The sequence below is a fragment of the Balaenoptera physalus genome (genome assembly GCF_965194825.1).
Source record: "Balaenoptera physalus genome assembly, chromosome: 8".
In the NCBI taxonomy this organism is placed as follows: domain Eukaryota; kingdom Metazoa; phylum Chordata; class Mammalia; order Artiodactyla; family Balaenopteridae; genus Balaenoptera; species Balaenoptera physalus.
This window is the reverse complement of record NC_138887.1, coordinates 81,994,912-82,007,317: the sequence shown is the minus strand read 5'-3', so window position 1 is coordinate 82,007,317 and position 12,406 is coordinate 81,994,912. Positions and strand designations below refer to the sequence as shown.

General features: G+C 34.8%; 1 protein-coding gene and 1 long non-coding RNA gene across 5 annotated transcripts in view; one reads left to right on the top strand and one right to left on the bottom strand.

Annotated features, from left to right (window-relative positions):
* Positions 1-12,406, top strand: part of LOC309665570 — a 47,967-nt gene that overhangs the window by 613 nt on the left and 34,948 nt on the right. The window lies entirely within an intron of this gene.
* SEPTIN7 (septin 7) overlaps positions 1-12,406 on the bottom strand; it is a gene marked incomplete at its 5' end in the record, with an annotated part of 112,003 nt that overhangs the window by 74,837 nt on the left and 24,760 nt on the right. The window contains one exon of one of the 3 annotated variants that reach the window (XM_082472010.1): positions 255-815. The exons of 1 other annotated variant lie outside the window; for it this stretch is intronic. In XM_082472010.1, the coding sequence (XP_082328136.1) occupies positions 255-278 (24 nt within the window). Of the gene's footprint in view, positions 1-254; positions 816-12,406 lie in introns of those variants that run through there. One more of the 3 variants, XM_082472009.1, reaches the window with a different exon arrangement.

The following is a 12,406-nucleotide window of genomic DNA, read 5'->3' as shown; positions in this document are numbered from 1 at the left end:
TCATGATCAATGTCAATCAGTAACATTATCTTTCAAGCTGTTATACTAGGTCCAATTATGTCACTTCAAGGTTTTTACATGAGCCTGCTGCCTCTATCATCAGGGACATCAGATTTATCCAGGTTTTAAAGTAAATTTCAATTCGGTTTTCTGTGTGGTTTTTGATTCTTTGATGACCTCAGTAAGTTTCATGAGTAGTTCAAAGAAATCTACTTCTAAATTGGCATAGTAAATCAGTCTGATTTTCAACTTACCCATTGGTGAGAAACACTGTCCATAGTTCAGACCATCTGAGTGAGTAGAGTCTTACTGATTAATTTACTTAGGGGTAGGTCTTACTCATTCATTAAAATATAATGGCAAAATATTCCTAAGAGGTATACATTTTTCTTAAAGATTTTTGCCACATTTAAATTCTCATCCAAAAAAACTCATATGGGATCAAAGTACTAATTCAATACATTTGGATTTAACAAAGAACAACCATCTGCATTCCTTACTAGCATCACATATGAAACTAAATATTCCATCCATAATATTTTTACCTTTTTTAAAATTCATATAAACTAATTTTTAAGACAAATATTGAGAAGATAAGTAAGCCAATTAAATTGAAAGGCTAATTTTAAATATACTAGTTAGGATACTGATCAGAATATCTTAAAGTCAAATATTTGAAAGCCTACTATGTGCAGAGCTAAGAATATGCATTAAATTTAAGGCTTCCTTGGTTCATATTTCATCCAACTGTAACTGAAATTTAACTTAGACCAGAAAAAAGGCTCTCTATAAATTATGTAGCATACTCACAGCTACTTTGTAAAGAACACATTTCCATCATTCCAGTGTTCCAGATTCCAACAGACAGATCCACAGAGGAACAGTAAACGAGGAATTCCAAGAATCATACACGGCACATTCAGTCGAACAGGAGAGAAATCCATTGGAACGTAGTAAAAGAGAGAGGGAAAAAAATGAAAGTTACTTACATGTAACTCAACAAATTAGAGGTAAATTACAAATAAACTGAAGGCAGACTTTTTTCTACTCACATCAAGGTAATATTTTTTGTCGGATATAAGGCCCAGTGAGTTTTAATCCATTTCAGCAGCTCTCCTGATCAAACACAGAATCAGAGGCCTCCTATCTATCTTTTTATAAAGAACAATTACTATGCCCTGTACCTGAAGTCTTACAAGAAATGGTGAAAAAAGTGTAAAGTATGATGTTTCAAGAAGATATACAGGGGCCAAATTTAAATCTCAAGAAGAAAAGAATGTAAATTTCATACAATTTTGCTTTGTCAGTCACTGGATTAAGACAGCTCACTTCAGATAAATGCCAATGTTTTAGTTAAAATATTTATACAGTGCTATATTTCAAGTAATTAAAATAAAGTTAAGAACTGGAAGAAATGCAAACTTGTAGATACAGGAAAGGGAAGGAAGCTAAAGATGGCAAGCAGTAACAAATGGAAAGATGAAGTAAATGTGACCTGTAAAAACTGAAAGGCAAATAATATAGCACAGAGAAGAAAACAGACTATCCTTGGACAAAATGTCTTTAAAAAGGGTATGTCTTTATTCTATGTTGAAGAAATCTATGAGTTATATCACAACCTAGAACAGATGATGATGATTATTCAAATGTCACCTTCAAAGAGAGGACTGCCCTGACCACCCTTATCTAAAATTACAACCCATTCCTCATCTCAGCACTTTGCTGCTTTATGTTTTTCTCTTTAGCACTTACCACCATTTAACATACATTTTACAAATCTTGTTTATTGTGATCTCCACCCACCCTACCTCCAACTAAAATGTAAACTCCATCAAGGTACAGATTAAATGAATTACGTAAGTTGTGGCATCAAAAAGAGGAAGCCATCTGGGAGAGCTGAAGAAGTTTCAGAGAAAATATTTTAGGTTACATATTCAAGGAACCCACCATACAAAAAGGTGTAAGAAAAACACCTCCATCTACCCCTGTGTCTTATTTATTGCTTTATCCTCAACTCCTAGAACAGTCTCAGGCACAACTAGGAGACTGAATTAAGAAAAGGGAGAAAAGCATTCTAGGGCAAAGGAATGGGCCCTAAAGTGGGGATGAACTTGGTACTTTCAGGAACAAAAAGAAGGTACATGAACTACAATGAGGTGAGGTAGTGGACCAGGGGATAAGTGATAAAAAATGAGGTCAGGGAGGCAGGCAGGGGCCAGATCATGTGGTACCCAGCCAAAGTAAGAAATATGGATGTTATTTTAGGCATGATGGGAAGCCACTGGAGGGTTTTTACACAGGCAAGTGACCTGACCTGATTTGTGTTTTAAAGATAGCTCTTACTGCTAAGAGAAGAAATGGAAATAAGAAAACTAGTAAGGAGCCTACTGCAATAGTCCAAGAAAGAAAGGGTATACTGAAATTTAGATGGTATGGATGCAAAGAGAGATGAAGATTCAAAATATGTTTTGAAAGAAGAATTGTCAGGACATTGCCGGTGGGTTAGATGTGACTGGCAAAAGAAAAAGAGACAAAAAATAAAGAGACAAAAGATAACTCCTAAGTACTTGGCTTGAACAACTCAATGGCTAGTGATATCTCCAGGGAAACAGGGTACAAAAGGGAGGAAAAGAGTGGGCGGTGAGGGCCAAAATCACCAGAATCAAAAATAGCTTTGAACATGTTAAGTGGAGGTGTCTGTTACATATTCAAGAAGAGATGGCCGGTAGGCAGTTAAACATATGAATTCAGAAATTCCAGGGTTGGTTGGTGCTGAAAATATAGATTTAGGAAACATAAGCATATAGATAGTATTGGGAAAGGATCAGATTCCCAAAGAGATTATAAATAAAAGGGGGTCTAGACAGTGTCCTGGAGCACTCCAACATTGAGATGTTAGGCAGAGAAAGAATGAGAAAGATTGATCAGTCAGTGAAGAGAAAGGAAATCTAGGACTGGCTCAAGGTCACTCACTTGTGTTAAATGCTACTGAAAAGTCAAATGAAATACCAGAGATGTGAACATAAAATTTGGAAATAAGATTACTGGTAGTTTTGCACAAAAGCAGTCTCAGTAACAGTGAGTAAGAAGAGTGACTAGGTTGAGAGTAGATAATTCTCTGTATATAACTACTATAACATTTTAAATAATTTCATGTTTTAAATTAAATTATTTTAAAATTAAACATGTTACTTGCCAGTTTCCCTACACAACTGATTTCCCAGGAGAGAATCATGTCATATTCATCTCTACATTCCTAACAGAGTGCTGATACACAGGAGTTATTAAAAAAGATAAATGACAAAAACATACTTTCAGGAAAATTTCTTCTGAGGAAGAAACTGTGTCTCAACACAAAAGACAGACTTAGGAAATACACCAATAATATAACACTGGTTGACTAAAACACACAGACTTTTCACATTTCATAAGAATCTTTCCTTACCCCAAATTCTAAAATCAACCACAGTCTATAATTCAGAAGACCTACACTGATTCTTTTTCTGCACAAATATAATGTTCACAGTGCCAGTGTGAAATATAACCTCTGGATAAAGAAATATTACTTATAGACCTGAGTGATATAACTGTGACATTTATAAGCATGCGAATGTAGATAAAAGTATATTCACCCAAAATACCTTTAGGTCTTAAGAGTATTACTTGATTTCAAACATCAGTTACATAAGAAGAAACAGTTATCAAATCACCTTTTCTGAAAGAGTATGTTTACAAAATCTTTTGGTTACTATCTAAAAGATATGCCAAATCTCTATGCCAAAATTCACATTTAAGAAAATCAAGCTACAATTCCACTGCTTGCTATTTCACTACCTGCGGAAAAATCAACTTAAATACAGTATCCAGTAATTTCAGTGTTCAACTTATTTAAACTTACTTCTAGAAATCAATTATATTCAAAGAACAAGATACCTCAAAAAGGTTTCAATTGACAGATTATTGGAACCCTTGAGATTTGTTTATATTCTCTTGCCATTTGTTCTTATTCCAAAGAATAAAGTTATCAAAATCTTGGCATGTGAAAATCCATTATCATTTTAAAGGTTTGAATATTAGTATCTATAAATATTAATATTTATAAATTAATATATATTTTCCAAAGGAGAAAAGCAGCAACTTGTTTTGAAAACTGCTAAATATGCTTTTCAGTAACAACAAAGAAACTGAGTTGTGACAAGCTGGAAGTGACAAAAGTCGGAATTTGAGGAAAATTAAAGCATTTTTGGTAGGATCTACTATAAACCTTCAGCTCTCCCCATCTTTACAAAAAGAGATATTCAGCCCCGAATTACATAAATATGACCAGGATTCTATTTCTCCCCTTAGTAATTACAATTAAAACAAACAAACAAACAAACAAAAAAACAGACTGCAAAGATCCAAGGAAGGTTTACATCAGTAACTTAAAGTTTCAAAGGTAACATTTGATCTTTCCTAAATAATTTCAAGTTCAAGCTGTACCACTTTGGATTTTAAAACATAGACAAACTGTATGCTGTTTCACATACTGACAAATACAATTAAATTTCTTTCTCCTAAAGTTTACGTAATTCTAAATACAAAAAACAACTACTCACTACAAAAGAAAAAAGATACATAAATTTACTTGTCTACTCATTATTACTAACAAAAGTCTTACATCATACACATAGATGAAACTGTCTAGCACTCAAATTCCTCCCATCTCTTACATAATTCAAGGGGAAAATTAAAGAACTTCACTATTTAAATGTCTTAAATATTTTAAATATAACTGGCGTAAAAATACCTAGATTCTAGATTTAATATAACAAGAACACTAAGATGTTACAGGATAACATAAGCTTGTCCTAAATGTTAACTTTGATGTTCCCTCTCCAATTTTCTCTAAAGATCATAGCTTAGTTTGCATGCCCCCCGCTCCTCCCTTTTTACTGAGATGAACAATTGTGTACAAATGGAACCAACTTTTACTTTCTTAATCTTATTCTGGATTCTTGGTTAATCTACTTAAAAGATTTTAATATTTAATTGTATGAACACATATAAAAATGAGATAACTTAAAAGTTTAAATACATTTTTTTCTTTGCTCTGAACTTGGAATTTAAATCTCTACTCACAGAATTACTGGCCACATTCATTCAATCAACACAGTTACTGGACCCTTACAATGTGTGTATTAGTAATTAGGGATGTAAAAGCTAATAAAAACAAGGTCCCTGCTTATAAAACTAAGACTCTGAGGTCAGGTAAGTTAGAAGACAATTATATTAACACAGTGATAAATACTATAATGGAGGCAAGCACAGAAAGACGGCTATGAGAATGAAAAAAAGGGTGCTTTCTCCTATCCTGGAGTCAAATCCTTCAGATCCTGAAGGACTAGTAGGCCTTAGTCTGATAAGAAATGTGAGTAGGTGCTAGAGAATATGAGCAGGCTAATTGGTAACTGTAAAGGTCCAAAAGCAAGAGGAGAGAACACAGTTCTTTATGGTAACTACAAATAGTTCAAAATACAACTCATTATCAGGGTCCAGGAGACACAGGGTAGGAAAGTTAAGCAAAAGCCAAATTATAAAGGACTTTGTTGGCCACACTAAAGAACTTAGATTAGGCTTCATCTTGAAAACTTATGAACAGCATTAAAGGATCTGAAGCAGAAAATTGCACAATCACATTAATTCACATGCCAAGTCACATTCATATTTTAGAAAATTACCACTAACAATAATATTGAGGATGAACTGCAGGAGATAATGGTAGCAATCCCAAGATCTGTTGCAGTAGCCCAGGGAAGACAGAAGCAGTGGGGATGAAGAGAAATTAAGTTAGAATGCTACTGTCCGTAACAGTAGCCACTAGCTACATGTGGCTATCGAACACTTGAAATTTAGCTAGTCTGAATTGATATATGCTCTAAGTATAAAATACAAACCCGGTTTTGAAGACCAATTATGAAAAAAAGAATAAAGCATGTCAATTTTTATACTGATTACAGGTTGAAATAAAATTTTAGCTATACTGGGCGACATAAAATCTGATACTAAAGTTAAACTCACGTGTTCCTTTTTACTTTTTAAATGTAGCTACTAGAAAAGTTTAAATTACATATGTGGCTTGCATTAACGTCTAATGGACAGTGCTGGGTGAGATATTAATGACATGAACTGACAAGTCTTTGTAACTTGTGGGGGGAGTGGTAAGACTCAAATTTATGAATTTAGGTTGAGCAACTGGATTAATGGTTGTTGCAATCATTAAAAGCAAAATTCATTTGAGTTTAAGGTGCTAAATTGGCTTTAGGGAGACAAATATCTAGTAGGCAGCTACATATATAAAAGAAGTTCTAGAAATGTCTAGGTTAGGCAGATATTAACATTTTAAGTCAACAACATTTAAACGGTATGAAGGCCATGGGTATGGATCCAATTACAGTATACAAAGTAGGAAGCAGGTCAGAACCAACACCAACATCCCACTACCACCACCACTATCACCTACACAAACCTAGGAAAAGGGGAGAGAGAAGAAGAATGAGGAAAGTAGTTCTTAGAAGCAGTTCAAGGAGGTCAACTGTAGTGGCCTCCTTCAAGAAGTGGTCAACTGTACCAAATGCTCTGGAGTGGTCAATATAGAGACATAGAAGAATCTATATATCATTACCAGGGACCACTGTCAGAGCAGTGGAAAGATAGGGGAAAGATAGATGAAGGCAGATTGGAATTAAATAAGCAGTGAATAACTAACTGCAGGCAGCGAGGGTAAACAATTCTTTCTGAATGCTTATCTGTGAATAGAAGAGCAATAAGGTAGAAGCTAGAAGACAATAAAGGGTTATGCAAGTTTTAGGAATTAAAAAAAAAAAAAGGATAGCTGCATGTTTAAATGCTAATAAATGCTGCGAGTTTGGTGTTAGTAGATGCAAATTATTACATATAGAATGGATAAACAACAAGGTCCTACTGTATAGCACAGAGAGCTATATTCAATATCCTGGGATAAACCACAATGGAAAAGAATATAAAAAAGAATGTATATATGTGTATAACTGAGTCACTCTGCTGTACAGCAGAAATTAACACAACACTGTAAATCAACTATACTCCAATAAATAAATTTTTTTAAAATGCTTTAAAAAGTAAAAAATGAGTTTAAAAAAAAAAAAGATTACCTAGACAGGGACTTCCCTGGTGGCACAGTGGTTAAGAATCTGCCTGCCAATGCAGGGGACACGGGTTCAATCCCTGGTCTGGGAGGATCCCACATGCCGCGGAGCAACTAAGCCCGCACACTGCAACTACTGAGCCCGCGTGATGCAACTACTGAAGCCCACGAACCTAGAGCCCATGCTCCACAACAAGAGAAGCCACCGCAATGAGAAGCCTGTGCACCTCAATGAAGAGTAGCCCCCCGCTCAATGCAACTATAGACAGCTCACACACAGCAACAAAGACCCAACGCAGCCAAGTAAATAAATAAATAAAATTAATTAAGTTAAAAAAAAAAAAAAGATGACCTACACAAGCAGCTGAAGAAAGGAAGGTAAATCAGGATACAGATAACATTCTGGAATGATGGACAGGATTTTCTCTAAACTTCAGAAAAAAAAATCACCTGCTAATCCTAAAAGAGGAGGGATGGACCAGGGAACTTTGAGAAAGATTTGAATCAGCAACCACCAAAACAAAAAGAAGGGCTAGGAATACACAGCAGGCAGCCAAGGAATTCTGTCCACTAGTTTAGGCTGAAGATCTGTGTGAATGTATCCCTGAAGCCACGAGATCTTTTACTCCAACAGCAATCTGTAACTTGAATGTAAGCCAATAGGCTGTTATTTGAAGCTGTTATTTTGCAGAAAGGGTACACAAAACTACAAGGGATCAAGGGAGCTGACAAGTATGGCTGAAGTGATTTAGTGAACAAAATGGAGAGAGTCGAGGATCCAAGGTATGAAGTAAGGAAATGAGATAGCTAAGAATATGAAATTGTGAATAGAATGAGCCATACAATTAAGATTTCAGAGGTGGAACAGAAGTTCCAGATGATGATCACATGGAGCCATTAAAATGATGGCTCAACCATAATCCAGATACTGTGAAGCTAAATTATTGAACAAGTTTTACACATGGGCACTAAAAACGCCCCAGAATGGTAAGAGAGCTTGGGGTAGAAAGAAAAACTGAGTGTTTAGTGACATCTTTAACAAATAAGGAGAAAACAGGGATGTGGTAACTGACAAATTTAAGAAGGGTGAGAAAATACTGTTGTTAAATAGCATAAGCTTTAAAGAAGAAGGGCTTTTTTTAAAGGAAGAATGGTCTAGAGTCTAGACAAGCACTATCTGATAGAAATGTAAGATGAATGACATATGTAATTATAAATATTCTAGCAGACACATTATGGAAGTAAGAGTAAAAAGGTGAAATTAACTTTAATATCATTTTATTTCACCCAATGTATATACAATATTATCATTTCAATATGCAATCAATATAAAAAGTAATTATGACTCATTTTACACTATTCATTACTCTACTTTCTTTTCCTTTGTAATAATCTTTGAAATACAGCATGACTTATTTAGGACTAGCCACATTTCAAGTGCTCAAGAGCCACATGTGGTTAGCGGCTACCCTACTAGCTATAGAAATAGAAATTTCATAGATACAGGACATTTTCATCATTACCAAAAGATCTACTAGAGAGCACAAAACTAAATGAATAGCAGTACCCAGTAGTAAGTGAGGATGTGGGAAAATAGGCACTTTCATATATGACTGGTAGAATATAAACTGAAACCACTTCCCTGAAGATCAATTTGGCCATGTGCATCAAAAACTAAAGTTTTCATGCTCTCACACTCAACAAATTCCACTTTCATGAATTTATAATCTTACAAATTTATAAGATTTAGATAAAAGAACATTCAACAAAACAATTAATGATAATGAAAAATCATAAAAACCGAAGTTTCAAAAACAAGTGAAACAAATAATACATTATGGTACTCCCATGTGTTAAAACACCATGCAGCCATTAAAATTAAAGTTTTAGAAGAACAGACATGACACATAACAACATACTGAATAGAAAAACTATTATTAGACAGTTGATACAGTAATATTTACCTTTAAACATTTTCTTATGTATACACTGGGAAAAAAAAGGATATAGACTAGTGACATTAATAAAATTAGCAGAACAAAGACTTCAGAAAATTCTCTCCTTCATTAAAAGCAAGAGAAAATTTCTTCCGAACTCTGGAAATTAACAAAAGGCTTGCAGCAATCCAAAGAGCACTTATTCAAGAAAAAGGGCTGAATCTCAGTAAAAATTGCAGCACTTGTTGCATTTTAACTCGCCTATTCTTATCTTCCCTCATCAGCTGTACAGTAGCCTTGAAAACCCACAGCAGGCAATCATGGCAAAAATTAGCACCCTGTCAGCAACTGGAATAGGCAGAATAGGCTCCTTCAGAGCCCCATTCCCAAAGAACATTATGTGACCTGTTTGATGATTCCCTGCAAGACCCCACAAATAACCACTAGGATAACCAGAGGCTTCAGTGACAACACATGACAAAGAAAATAGACTTTACAGAACTAGTTCCCCAAAAGTCATTAAACAAGCAAACAGCAAACAGCAATAATAAATAAACACTGAGGGGTGGAGGAGAAAGGGGAGAGGGAGAATCTGACCACTGGTGTCACGCTGTATTGTTTAAAATGTCCAGTTTTCAACAAAAAATTATCAGACATGCAAAAAAACCCCAAGAAAGCATAACCCATATTCAGGGGGGGGAAAAAGCAATCAATAGAAACTAACCCTGAGAAAACTCAGACATTAGACAGAGACTTTAAATCTTCTATTTAAAATATGTTCAAATAACTAAAGGAAATCATGCCTAAAAAACTAAAAGTATAAGAACTACATTCACCAAATAGAGAAAATTAATAAAGAGATAGAAATTATTAAAAAGAACCAAACAAAAATTCTCAAGTTGAAAAGCAGAATAACTGAAATGAAACTTCACTAGAGAGAGAGGATCAAAAACAGATGTGAGCTAGCAGAAGAATTAGCAAACTTGAAGATAGATCAAATAACGTTTACCAGTCTAAGGAACAGAAACAAAGAAAGAGTGAAGAAAAAACTGAACAGAGCCAGAGACTGTGGAACAAAATCAAGCATACCAACCTACACATAACGAGAGTCCCTGAAGTAGTGGAAAGGAGGAGGGAGGGAGAGAGGGAAAGAGACAGGGGGAGAAAGGGAGTAAGAGGCAAAAAGTATGTTTGAAGAAACAAAGGCAGACAACATCCCAAATCTGAAGAAAAATATGTTTACACATTAAAAGCTCAGCAACTCCAAACTGGAAAAAAGCAAAGAGATCCACACCTAGACACATCAAAATCAAACTGCCAAAAAACAGAGACAAAAAATCAGGAAAGCAGCAAGAGAGACTTTAAATGACCATATACAGGGGACTCTTAAAATGAATAATGACTAACATGTCATCGGAAACCACAGAGGCCAGAAAGTAGATGGATGACATATTCAAGATGTTAAAACAAAAAAACTGTCAACCAAGAATTCAGTATCTACCAAAGGTACCTTTCAAAAATGAAGATGAACTTAAGACATTCTCTGATAAGCAAAAACTGAGAGAATTCCTCACAATCAGATATGCCCTACAAGAAATACTACATAAAAGACAGTACAAATATAATTTTTATTTGCAACTCTCTTCTACCTGATTTAAAGGAACACTTCATGAAGCAATAATTATTAAATTGTATTCTTGGGTTTCTAAAGTAGAAAGAAGTAATTTGTATGACACTAAGAGCACAAAAGAGGGAAGAGGAAATGAAAGTATACAGGAGCAAAATTACTGTATTCTATTGAAACTAAGTTGGTAATAACCCAAATTACAATGTTATCAGCTATTAACTGTAATCGCCAGGGCAATAAATAGATAAATAACCTAATTAAATATTGGGCACAGCACTTTAACAGACATTCCCTCAATGAAGATATACAAATTGACAATAAGCACATGAAAAGATGTTTAACATCATTAGCCATTAGGGAAATGCAAATTAGAACCACAATGATACCACCTCACTCCTACTACTAAAGTTTAAAGGGACAGACAATAACAAATGTGGACATGGATGTGGAGAAATTGAAACCTTCACACATTGCTGGTGGGAATGTAAAATGCTACAGCTGCTTTGGCAAACAGTTTGGTAGTTCCTCAGAAAGTTAAACATAGTTACCCTATGATCCAGCAATTCCATCCCAAGGTATAGATCCAAGAGAATTGAAAACATAAGTCCACATAAAAACTGTTACTTAAATGTTCTTGGCACCATTACTCACAATAGCCAAAACATAGAAATAACCCACATGCCCATCAACTGATGAATGGATAAACAAAATTATGTGGTATTATCTATGCAACAGAATATAATTCAGTAATAAAAAGGTACAAAGTACTGATGCATGCTATCAATACAATATAGATGAACCTTGAAAACATCATGCTAAGTGAAAGAAGCTAGTTGCAAAAAAATACTGAATGATTTCATTTATATGAAATGCCCAGAATAGGAAAACTCTATAGAGATGGAAAGTAGATTAGTGGTTGCCTAGACCTGGGAATAGGAGAGAATGGGAGTAATTGTTAATAAGTACAGGGTTTCTTTTTGGGCTGATGAAAATGTCCTCAAATTAGATAGTGATGATGGTTGCACAACTCTGTGAATATACTAAAAATGACAGAACTGAATTTTATGGCATGTAAATTGTATCTCAATAAAGCTGTTATAGAATTAAGTATGTAGTGTCTATAATATACTACCTTACATATATAATTTTTATATCTCCTTTCCTACATGTATCTTCTCATTTGTGTAAAAAGATAGGAAGAAACTAAAAACTAAGCAAAAAATTATTAAGATTGGTTACCCATATGGATGGGTGGTTAAATGGCAGAAAAGGAAAATGAGAATAGGGTAAAAGATACGAGAGGTGGAAGGGATACTTCCAGACATACAGTTTTACAGAATTGACGATTAACACCACAATAATGTTTCACATATTCCAATGAAAAAAATAACCAAAATCAGCCAGGATGTGAGAAGAGCTCAAAATGGACTAAAAACAGTAACAAATAAAACTAACTGTATTTCAAATGAGTAACATAACACCAATGAACAAGGTGGGTAAGAAAAGAACATAACTCTGGAAAACAGTATGTTGACTGTATAGTATAAGACTAAAGACAGGGGCTTCCCTGGTGGCACAGTGGTTGAGAATCTGCCTGCCAATGCAGGGGACACGGGTTCGAGCCCTGGTCTGGGAAGATCCCACATGCCACGGAGCAACTAGGCCCGTGAGCCACAA